This window comes from Adiantum capillus-veneris, chromosome 20, assembly GCF_014529385.1.
Source record: "Adiantum capillus-veneris isolate H3 chromosome 20, ASM1452938v2, whole genome shotgun sequence".
Classification (NCBI taxonomy): Eukaryota; Viridiplantae; Streptophyta; class Polypodiopsida; order Polypodiales; family Pteridaceae; genus Adiantum; species Adiantum capillus-veneris.
In genome coordinates, this window is record NC_140950.1 from 83,673,717 (window position 1) to 83,685,404 (window position 11,688).

Genomic DNA, 11,688 nt, shown 5'->3' on the forward strand with positions numbered 1-11,688 from the left:
TATAATTAGTATATATATAATATAAACTATATAGAATACATAGTATATTGTAAATATATAGTATAAAGAGTATATAGTATAAAGAGTACATAATATATAGAGTATATAGTAGATAGTATAGGGTATATAATATTATAAGTATACATATAATATAATGTATGTAGAATACATAGTATATTGTAAATATATACTATAAAGAGTATATAATATATAGAGTATATAGTACATAATATAAGGTATATAATAGAATTAGAGAGTTATAATATATATAGTGTACAATAGATAATATAGGGTATATAATATTATAAGTATACATATAATATAAAGTATGTAGAATACCTAGTATATTGTAAATATATAGTATAAACAGTATATAATATAGAGTGTATAGTAGATAACATAAATAAAGTATATATATCTAATACAGTTCTACAATAGATTACTTTTTAGAGTAGATATTATATATATAGAACATATTAGAGGACGTTTTATGTAATATATAGTACTATATATATTGTATACTTACATATAATTTTATATAATATTTAATACATATCATATAGTGTTATACACTATAATCTACATTCTAAAGTATATTTTTCAAGTAGAAGGTAGTCTACTTTATTTGATATGTACCTAGCTACAAATTATTGGTCTTACATGAACTAAAAACTACATAATATACGTTTTGTAGATAATGGCACCAAAGAGGGATTGCAAGAAAAGAAAACCTCCAGTCTCACCTTTTAGCAAACGGCAAGTGAGCATGAAGAAGGGAACTATCAATCAGGAGGCATCATCCTCACGAGTCTGACATAAAAACACTCCCCCCAATAAAAAGAACAAGATTCTTAAAAGGTGTGTTTTTATTGATGATGAGGCTCAGGTTGATGAAGACTCCAACAATGTCGAAGATGATGTAGAGATCACAGGTAAATTATGGTTGTATGTTATAATTTTAATTGCAATGGTAGATGCTTAAATCTTATGGATGTTTGATTTTTGTTGTGCTCAACAATGTGGAAGATCAAGAAAGAGTGTATAATTTTTTGTATACATACCATTGATACCATTGCTGAGAAAATATTAAGTAAAGTTTTTGTTTATGTTTGAGAAAAGGTCCTTAAATCTCATGTGAGAGCCCTATTTAGGGTGTGCGCTTTTTTTTTTTGAAAAAGTTGTCTCTATGCAAAGGAGACTCTGGAAAATTTTTTGTAAATTAAATACCTTGGACTATCTAATCCTAGTTCTATATGTTTTTGGACAATTAAATATTTGTGTGTTTTATCTATGCAGAGACCAATGTTCACATTCAAGAACCTCATGACAATGAAGAAGATAGTGATCATGAAGGGGACGATGAGAAAAATCATTCCAAACACCTAGGCAAGCAGAAACTCACTTGGCTTGATGAAAGATGTTCTAAGTCAGTTTTATGTCAAGAAGAAGACATTGCCTCCTCCTGTTCCACTTTGTTGACTCATGGTGCATGAGGTTCTTAGGTTTGCTAGAGATGATGTAGAATGGCTCATTTCCTTTTTTATTCTTATGGGTATTTAGAAACTATGGGACATTTTCTTGTATCTGTCGAGGATTCTAGAGGAGATACCATTCCCATGACTGCGGCGGATATGGAGGAATGGGGATCACTTTGGCGGGAAAGAAATGTTGAGTTTGAGAGAGCACTTGGTAGAGAGTGGTAGGAGCTCAAAGGAAAGAAATTTCTGGTATGGAATGGAAACCACAAGCTTTAAACATGGTGGAAAGAATCAAAGAAAGTGAGACCTTTTGTCTTTTTCACTCTTTTTTTATAAAGCTTTGTTTTTATATATTGTGATTATTGTTTTTGTGATAGAGTATTCGGACAATGGTCAATACCATGTTAGTGCTTGTTGCCAATTCCTTGAGCTGTCTAGAGAAAAAGAAGCAGAGTTGCTTCTTGCACTTGACACTTCCAATGCGTAAGTTTGCTAATTGCATGTTGACTCTCTTTTTTTTGCTAACAATGCTTGTGTTTAACTATTTGTTTTATATTTTGTTGCAGCATTTCTAGGGCACATGTCATACCAAACATCACTCATGATTTCAAAGATTTGGCATGGCAAATAAAGAGTCTATCCTTCAAAAACTGACACCCGATATGAAAGAATGGGCTAGAGTGGAGATGACTATTGAAGCACGGTATAACCATGGTGTTGCACCATGGTACAATACTCCATGTGGATTGATATCACAACTTGTGTGGAAGGTGATGCCTACACTACATGTTGGGTAAGTACTGCTAAATTTTATTGTGGTCTCAATGCAATGTTTTCTATTAGGATGTGTTCACTGCATTTATGTCCAAAGAAAGAGCAAAGCTAGATGCTCTTGGACTAAATGATGTTGAGAAGAAGAAGAGACTTGACAAGGCCACAAAGGTAGAAGAGGAACGGTTGAAAGATAGGGGCTACAAGTACCTATCAACAATCGCTAATCCTCTTTGTGATGAGTTCTTCAAGTTGCTTTTTAGCATTAAGTGGGATGAACCTGGAATGCAAAAGATCACTAGAGATAAGCTCTATTGTTTGACAAGCTCTAAAATCACTTCTGAGAGGTATTGTAGCTATTAGTTTCTCATTTGTAATTGTGTTCAATCCATTTTGATTTTCTATATGATTGAGTGATATCTTGTCTTTTTTGCTCATAGAAAGAAGATAATTTTGCACCTAATGAGCCTCACTAAGTCTAAGGATCCACAAAATCTTCATTTTGGTGATTACAAGCTGTTTAGAAGTTACATTAAAAAAGAGAATTATTGGGCTCACTTGCATGGGGAAGTTACACTTATGATTGAAAGGCTGCAAGTAGAAGGTCCACCACTTCCAAATTCTTTTGATCTATTCTACAAGATGAGTATGAAAAATCATATTTTGCAGGTAGATATTTCACCATTGTTTTGAAGAGAATATAGACATGTTTTAATCTATACAAGATCAAGATAAGTATGTTTTTTGATTGTTACATGTGTGCAGGTTCTATTTTTCTAATGGATGCGGTGAAATCTTCCGACTCTAGTGAGAAGATGCCGAAGCTTGTGTTGTCGGCTAAGAGAGTGATTTACAGGTTTGCATCTTCTACTTGCACTCTTTGCAAAATAAGAGCATTTCATTTGTTTGCCATAGTTAGGTGACAGTGGGTCATATTGAGATTGGTGACATATCATTTTCTGTTTACAAAATATCCTTAAATTCCCTATGGGAGCCCAATATGGGGTGGATGATTTTGTTTTTACAATACGGGCGTCTATAATGCCAATGTTGAAAACAATTAAATCCCTTCTGGAGCCCAAGACCGGGTTTATGGTTTACTTGGAAAAAGTGTACTCCATACAAAGGAGACTTTGACGCTTTTTTTGGGTTATGTGTCATTTGTTATATTATTGTGTGTATGTGCTTTCCAAAGTGGATGATGCCCTAAAATTTTGTAGTTATACAATGTGTTGAGACACATGAATTGAATGAAGCCCCATTATTTACTAGAGAGTGGATTAATGTGCGTGATGAGAATACAATGTTCTCTCCCTTTGTGATTGAAAGGAATTTGACAACATGGGAAGCCAATTTTTGTCCTTGGTGGTTGGATTATCTAGTGGGAGTTATTCCAAAGCAAGGGTTTGAATTACGGGCGAGTAAGTTACTATACACTTGTCGCTCTTTTCTTTTGAGACTGTATGTCTTACTTTAGTGGTAATCTATGTGATATTGTGTTGTATGCTTGTTGAATGAAGGGTTTCAAAAAGAGAGGGATGAGTACTTAGAGGAGACACAAGAAGAGTCTCTCCCTCCCATTTCACATGGAGTTACTCAAAACACCATTGAGAGTGGCTCTCAAGGTACTCCACTAGCAAGCAATGTACTCAAGAAGGGTAAAGAGACTATGGAGCCACCAAGTACATCAAGATTACCTACTCCCTCTTTGATGCCTCCCATTGTGCCATCTACTGAGCTCGGCATGTCCTCTTTGGCATCCACTATACCCCATATGACACCCTCCTCTAATGTTCCCACTACATCCTCATTAGCACACACTACTTCGTTTGTTGCAGAGTCCTCACTTGGGGGAGAGTCTTGGGAGAGAAGGACGATCACACAATCTATTGGTAAGTTTAAAAATTTGTTAGTAAAAAATATGATTTCATAGTTCCTAATTCAATTCTAGTTTGGATCATGCATGTAGGGTTCCATTACCAAACCGTTGTAGATGTTTTGCTTGTGAATATATCACAAATTGATAAGTTTGCCCTTGATAGGTGGATTTCCATAATGCTTACTTCTTTGCATTGTTCTATGATTTTGAACATGATTCGTGTTTGGTTTTCCTGTAGCATCAACAAATTTTTTGTGACACAAAATATCAATTTATATAGTAGAGATAGTGTGCCTTGTCGTGAGGTGGCTAGGCTTATCTTTGCGGATTTTCCTACAAGTTTACTTGTGGATGGTCTCGGACCAATTCCGTTGGGTCAGTAAATTTTCTTTGGGGTAATACCTACAGCTAACTATGGTTGTATGCTTACATATCATTCACTTTTGTAGAGGGCATGAGTGTTCCCAAGTGGAGCACATTTTCCAGGGGTCTAGTGACAGGGTGCATGGATGTGGCTCGTGAGTTTTTGGCAGATGAGGGGTTTTTAGTCACCATGTGCATGGCAGAGCATATTGGATATTTTATTGCGGATGCTACTAGGGTAGGACTTGTGTTGTTACGTACATGGACCCTCATGTGTAACAAGAAGGCATATCGGCATCCACCTACTAGAGAGGCGGTGAGATAACAAACTTAGTGTCATAGTTTTATGTCCTAACTAAAAACTTTATAGCTATGACATTCATTATTTGACTTATTTTTTATGTAGGTACTTGATCTTACCATGTGTCTTTGGTATCGTATTGGCCATCCTATGCCACACTATGATAGAGAGGCATGGGAGAAAATTTTTAAAAGATTGTTTCCGGCATATTGTAGCTACATGATAGATCATGTAGTCTTCCCCATTGAGATTGATGGTGTCATTCTTAGAGGCGGGGCAGAGCGGTCTTCTTTGTTCTTTCGGTAAGATTAGTCTAATTATGATACTTGTGAATGTTATGGTATATATGTGTTTGCATTATGTTTCTAACTTACTTTTTATTTGGTTAGGTGGTTGCTGGCAACGTTTACTGAGCCTCAGGACTATGTTTTGGACTTGTTTGCGGGGTATGGTGTTTTGGGCCGAGCTTCTGTGGAATATATGAGGCATTGCATGTGTCTAGAGCTAAATGATGTGCTCTATGAAAGATGTTTGACCGACATTGCATGTGGACCTATGAAATGTGATTGTGGATGCACGTTTGATTGGGGAACACTATTCTAACAGTACACATCTTGATTTTTTTATTTATGTTTTGATGTACATGGTAGCCATATGACATTGACATGGCATTTTGGTGTGCTCCGTACATTTCATTTGGATGTTTTTTTTTGTGTTTGTTTGGTACATGATGTGGAGATGAATTTGATTGTGCTTTCCTATGTAGTTGTATTATGCTGAAACCATTGGCTTGTGTGTTGATTTGTGTGAGATAACAAAATCAATTAAGTAGTAGAAATAAGAGTTTATGTGAAGGAAATCCCATGTGGGAGCCCAAGAAAGGGTGTACAGTTTTTTTTTAAAGAAGAGGTCTCCATACAAAGGAGACTTTGGTAAAAACATTTGGAATCATGTTTTATGTGTAGACTCAAAAACACATACAAATGGTGCTTTTTGTAAAATTTCATTTTGCATAAGCATTGTTGTGCTTCCATATTTCTACAAAGTGTTTGGTAGTTGAATGATTTTACTGTGAGGTTTTGAGTTTTTTTTCTACACAACATGATATTTAAGGGTATCATTAGTGTAAAATCAGGGTTCAAAAGCTCAAAAAAATAGTTCCAATTGTAAAAGCTCGCAAAAAAAAAAACCCCCGCAGATTATGCATGAGGAAGATGATATGGACACTTTCCTTGCTAGTATCAAGGATATCAATGAGCAACTTATTTCTGCAGGTGAGGTCATTTCATATAGTTTCCTTATGCAAACTGTCCTTGATGCCTTGCTAGACTCTTACCAGAGTTTTGCTAGAACTGGGGGACTTAAGACCTAAGGAAATCCTGAAGTTGTCAAGTTTGATGCATTGTGCACATTGATGTTTCAAGAGTCACTTTCCAAAAAAAACAGGACTAGACAACATGTAGTTGAATAGGCTTTTACTACTGCTCAAAGAAAGGGTGGTAACAACAATGCAGCCACTACTTATGATTTTTTTGCAACTATAAAATCACATGTTCCTAATGCTTCTGCTAGTAGCAATTCATCTGGAAATTTTGGTGATAAGGGCAAAAAGAAGATGAGTTGCCATCATTGTAAAGCTAATGATCACTTGATGAACTAGTGTCCTAAGTTGAAGGCCAAAGAGGCTAAGAAGAAAGAGGGTGGTTCCACTACAAATGTTGGATCCATTACAAACGTAGTTATTTTTAATTCTTCTATGAAAGGAGACTGTGATGGTAATGTTGATGCAGAATGGGATTTTAGTGCAGAGTGTACATATAATCCTGTTGTCCATGATGCATGCATGTCAATTGCTGTAGATTCACATGTGTGGTATATTGAAAGTGGTGCTACAAAGCACATTACCTCACATCATGATTTGTGCACCTCTCTTTAGTCTATCCCTCATTTTCAGAGCTTTTATTGTAAAACACATATTATTTTGATGAATCAAAAATATTGTAACTCTTACTTTCTAGATAAACATTGTAATTGATGACCCGAGGCTACAAGCTTTCAGATTGTATCAACCTCTCTGTAGTTAGAGCTCCCAAATTATTAGTTTTGACCACCAAAAACTTGGCTAAGATATAAAAGCCAATTTTTGTAAGTTTCTTAGAAGTTTTGGATAATAGAAACACAACGTGAGCTAATGACGCTCACTTCTCTCCTTCTCGTGCTTCCTAGTCACTCTCCGGTTGTCACATTGCAGTGCAATCTATTGCGTTGCAACCGCAGGTAAAAGCTCTACGCATTGACGTAAGCATTTCATGTTTTGAGTCCTTGCACACTTAAAAAAGCACATAATGTTCATCGCAAATTTGCTAAAAACTGCCTATTTCTTCCCATTTTTGAGAGTTGGCCGTTCCGAGGCTGTTCCGGACTGTTCCAGGCCGTTCCGATATCAGGTGGTCACCTGGAACGACAAAACGGTCCTGGGCGTTCCAGCTTGGCAGAGGTGAAGGGAACGGCGTTCCAAGGCCTACGAAATGCGTTTCCCGGTAACTATGGGGAATACACATAAAAAGCCTATGTAATCTCAGCAACAGTGTATAGGTTTTCAGAAAGAAGTCGTATTTACCCATGGTGGGCTGCAGAATGAGTATCCGAACTACTTGCACTGTCGAGAGATGCTCTGCAAGCCTTGGCGACTCTGATAATGCCAATTGTGTAAGATTTCGAGATGGTCAACTTTTTCTCGTTCTCCTCTACAGGAGATCTTTCCCACGAGAGGTACAAGCCAAGGCTATGGAGGATGAAAATCACCGCGCTCTAATACCTTGTTTTCTAGCATAGTTTCCAGGGCTGAGGGAGATGGAGAGCAGAGCACGAGCAAAGAGAGGAGAGGAAGAATTCCATGTAAAGCAATAAGCAAAAAAGAGAGAAAGTTCAATTAAACCAAAGGTTACAATAGAAAGGATGGTCTCCAAACACCACTATCCACATGTATTCTTGGCCTCTATATTGGATGCATGGTTTAAGGAATGAGACCCATGGTGGTGTGCACTTGATTATCCAACAACGCTAGCCCATGGTTTGGCGGGTAGTATGTTGTCTGCTTATCAGAGTTTGCATTCATGATGTGTTTGTTGCATGGCTTTTGTGATTTCTTGGTTACATACTCTATTCAAGGGTTCTCCTACAAATCCAGTCTTTATGCTCACGTCTTTAGGCTACAAATGAGGAGGTCTAGAGATGCTTCCACCCACTATGGACTAGTTTGATCTACATCCGTGGGAAACAACTGTTGCAATAATTTGTTGCATTACATTAGGATTATGAAGAAGGCTTTGTGTGCTCATATCATGGGCCCACAGCCTTTCCAAATAACTACTACCTTGACTGCTATCCGGTGGGAGTTGGTGCATACTTTGCTTTGCCATTGGGATACATCAGCAGGCTCCTCCAAGACAGGAGAGGAGAATCATGCATGAATACTCTTTCCTTTGGCTATGGATGCAGTCTTCAATATCTTTCAATCTGAATCATGGACACATTACGTGGAACTATGCACATCCTCGATGGTTTATACTCCACTCTTCTTATATGCAGCCATGATGTATAGCTAGCACTCACATTGTACTCCTCCAATTTGTACGTTCTTTAGGAGAAAGGCCCATGAGCATCCCAAGAGGTTTTTTGTTCACACTATGTAGCTCCTTTTCGACACACATACACACTCATTGAGAGAGAGAGAGAGAGAGAGAGAGAGAGAGAGAGAGATGAAATGAAATGTTATATGAACGTCTTCAAAATGCCAAAATGACCTATGAGACCAAAAGGTTACATCCATAAAAATAAAAAGAAATGAGGGTACCAAGAAAGAAAGAGAGAGATGGCAATCCAAAGTGGAACGTAACTAAATTAAACTATCTAGCTGCCCAATTGGTTGTTTGAATGAGAAATAAATAAGTATTCTTTCATTCTTTGTTTCTTCCTCAACTCACTGTCCATTGCGCCCACCCCATGCACCTATAAATCGGATCAACCCTTAAAAAACATACCCTTAGCCCACTATCTTTATTCAACATGAGAACACAGACACTTTTAAACTGTAAAAAACATACCCAAAAGAATCTTGGGCAAGTTGTAGAGAATTTGAAGCAATTTCCCACATAAGGTTTTGCCTCGCAACTCCTGTTGAGTGATCTATACATCTTTGCAGCACACAACAACCATGGCGATGGGTGGCGATTTCGACACAATTGTGAGCAGCAGCCTCAAAAATGAATTGTACATCACCATCCAGCACACACATAGCTCCGTCACATACAAAAGAACAACAAAACAATACAAGTTGTGGGGGGATGGTGGTGGTAGTAAGAGGACCTGATTGTCCTCATTGTTGAGGTGCTGCAAGCAACGCTGGATGACATGATTGCCATTCAAATCCTTGATCAAGGTCACAACCCCAGACCTCAAAGAAGCCGTAACAATAGCCACATGCTGATGGGACTTCAATGTCTCTATCAACTTCTGCAAAGCACGAGTGCTGTTCAAAAATCACTAAAAGTTAGGAAGCCATCATCGACTGGAACCACAACAACTACATTGTAAAGCTTGATAGCAAGGAGTATTACATACTCATGCATGTTAAGGGACACATTCACTAGTCCCCTTTGCTTGTAATGGACTGTAGCAAGTTTGATCTCTGATTGTCGGTGCAAACCTCCAAGAGCTTCTGAATAAGGTAGTTATCAAATGGGTCCACCATTAAGTCAACTGCTGACCTCAGTACTTCAGCAACAATCTTTTGAACATCCTCATGAGAACCTTCATCAAATTTCCTCTGCAAAAAACGGCATCCATGTTGGTCTTTGGCAACAACAAGTATGCGCCCTTCAATGTTAGCTAAAGTGCTATAGAAGGGGCCTTGCTGTGTTGCATCCGTGGCCTGATATGCTTTACGCAGTTCCCAAGCAGGCTTTATCGAATTTTCCTGCCCTGGTGATTTGTTAGGTTCAGCTAGCAAACATTGATTGCATGCTCCTTCTTCTTGGAAATTACACGCGTTTTTGTTGTTGTGACACCATCCCACCAATGGAGTTGAGGCAGGTGCAGATACTCTCGAGCTTTTCTTTGACAAAATTCTCACTTGTGGCTTCTCCTCATACAGAGGAGAACAAGTGGGAGCCTTGAGCAAACCATTGTTGAGGAGTGCCGATTCGACCTGAAAAGGGTTGAGAGGAGAAGCCACACTTGTTCTCCTCATACAGAGGAGAACAAGTGGGAGCCTTGAGCAAACCATTGTTGAGGAGTGCCGATTCGACCTGAAAAGGGTTGTTCTTTGTAGAACCTCCTAGCATAGTTTGGAAAGGTGAACAATCATCTCGCCTGCCGCAAACGTCTTGTGTACAGCACGAGCAAAAGTTATGTACATAAGGGTTAACAAGCTTTTGCCTAAGGGGGTACCCACAGTTTATAGGACATGTGTTTCCAATGCCTAAACGAGCATATCCATGGTCTCTACCAACACGAAATGCTGACATACCATTATTATGTTCAACATCTATAAAGTCCCGAGGGTAATGAGCCAAAACTTCATTAATTGTCTCTCCCTCTCTCACCTGTTGTAAAAGCTTCAGTTTGTGCACCTGTTGAGGTTGAAGGTAGGCAAGCACTTTGGAGTTCTGATACCAGCCATCCTTTCCATCAACATAAATCCTAAGCACACATTCGTCTTGAACAAAGGAGGGCATTGGTGCTTGACACATGAAAGGCTGATTTGTCATCACTCGAACCCCAAAAACCTGATGCACGTAATCAATGCCTGAGTCAAGGCCCATAGGCTTCAAATTTGTCATATTCTTGTCGTGTTGCACTAAGAGAGTGGCGAGCCTCTATGCTCCAAACCCACAGGTCTTCCATAGGCTTGTCCATAACCACCATTCTTAGGAATGCCTTGCAAATGCTCATCGGTCATTGCCTGTGTGATTGGCCTTGAGTATTTCATACTAGACTCGAAGGAACTCGCATCGGCTACCCATGTGGAGCTGGCATTACGTGGTATATCTAGAGAAAATTCTGTGCAATGATGCACAGCAAAATTTGACTGCAAGGGAGCAGCAGCCTCCAACTTAAGATTCGCAAACACAGTACCAAGAGAAGCATCTACAGGTACCTCTTTGTTTACAAATCCAAAAGTCTGCGCTTGCACATCCGATGCCTCAGAAGGGGGGTGGAAATCCATAAAGGCGTTTGTGGTCAATACCCCATCGGAATGAGAGGAATGCATGGAATACATGCATTCTTCATCGTCTAGGGTTGGTTGGAAAGCTTGAAAGATGCCCTGTAATGATTCGATAATGTGTGATCGCATCATGTAAGTGTCCACCCCAGTACCTCTGCTGATTCAAGATCATCTAGCTGAGTATTGCTCTCCATAGCTTGAGGGATCTCCCCTAAAAGCTTCTCAAACTCTTCATCCTCACCCTCCATACCGACACTGAGCTTGCTACAGTATGAGGGCAATGCAAAGGCTTAGGAAGCAGGCAACCTAAGCACAATCCAAAGAATACTGTCAAAAGGCATCCCCATGAACAACAGAACATTACCTTTAAAAATGAGATTGAAGTTTTAAAAAAAAAACCAAAATCAAACAACCAGAACATTCCAAGAGAGGACAGAAAATTCCAAGAGCAATATTCCTTTCGAAGCAAAGACCCAGCTTGCAGAGAACCTTCAGGTTATCTGGGATGATTTGGAGGCATTTCTGCATATCAGGAATGGAAGCATCCACATTCCGCCGGTCTTTGGAGGAGGAGAGAAGGAGGCTGGCACGCCGCAGGAGAGCATCACACATCTCAGAAGGAATCATGACATTTTCCATATCATCTGAAAAGGCTATGTTCAAAGAA

At 38.7% G+C, this 11,688-nt stretch overlaps 1 protein-coding gene and 2 pseudogenes across 2 annotated transcripts in view; 1 reads left to right on the forward strand and 2 right to left on the reverse strand.

The window, feature by feature from the left end:
• The first annotated feature begins 697 nt into the window (after window positions 1-697).
• Window positions 698-5,395, forward strand: LOC147432832 (uncharacterized; annotated as a pseudogene).
• Window positions 5,396-8,860: 3,465 nt separating this feature from the next.
• The window catches only part of LOC147432833 (uncharacterized), a 12,339-nt pseudogene continuing 9,511 nt past the window's right edge, over window positions 8,861-11,688 (reverse strand). The window contains exons 2-4 of the transcript XR_015185576.1: window positions 10,102-11,327; window positions 9,416-10,001; window positions 8,861-9,323 (exon numbers count right to left, since the gene is read on the reverse strand). The product of XR_015185576.1 is annotated as an uncharacterized LOC147432833 (transcript). The remainder of the gene's footprint in view (window positions 9,324-9,415; window positions 10,002-10,101; window positions 11,328-11,688) is intronic.
• LOC147432834 (uncharacterized) overlaps window positions 11,338-11,688 on the reverse strand; it is a 663-nt gene continuing 312 nt past the window's right edge. The window contains exon 1 of the mRNA XM_086492628.1: window positions 11,338-11,688. This exon is cut by the window's right edge and continues 312 nt beyond it. Within this exon, the coding sequence (XP_086348754.1) occupies window positions 11,388-11,688 (301 nt within the window). The 3' untranslated portion in view covers window positions 11,338-11,387.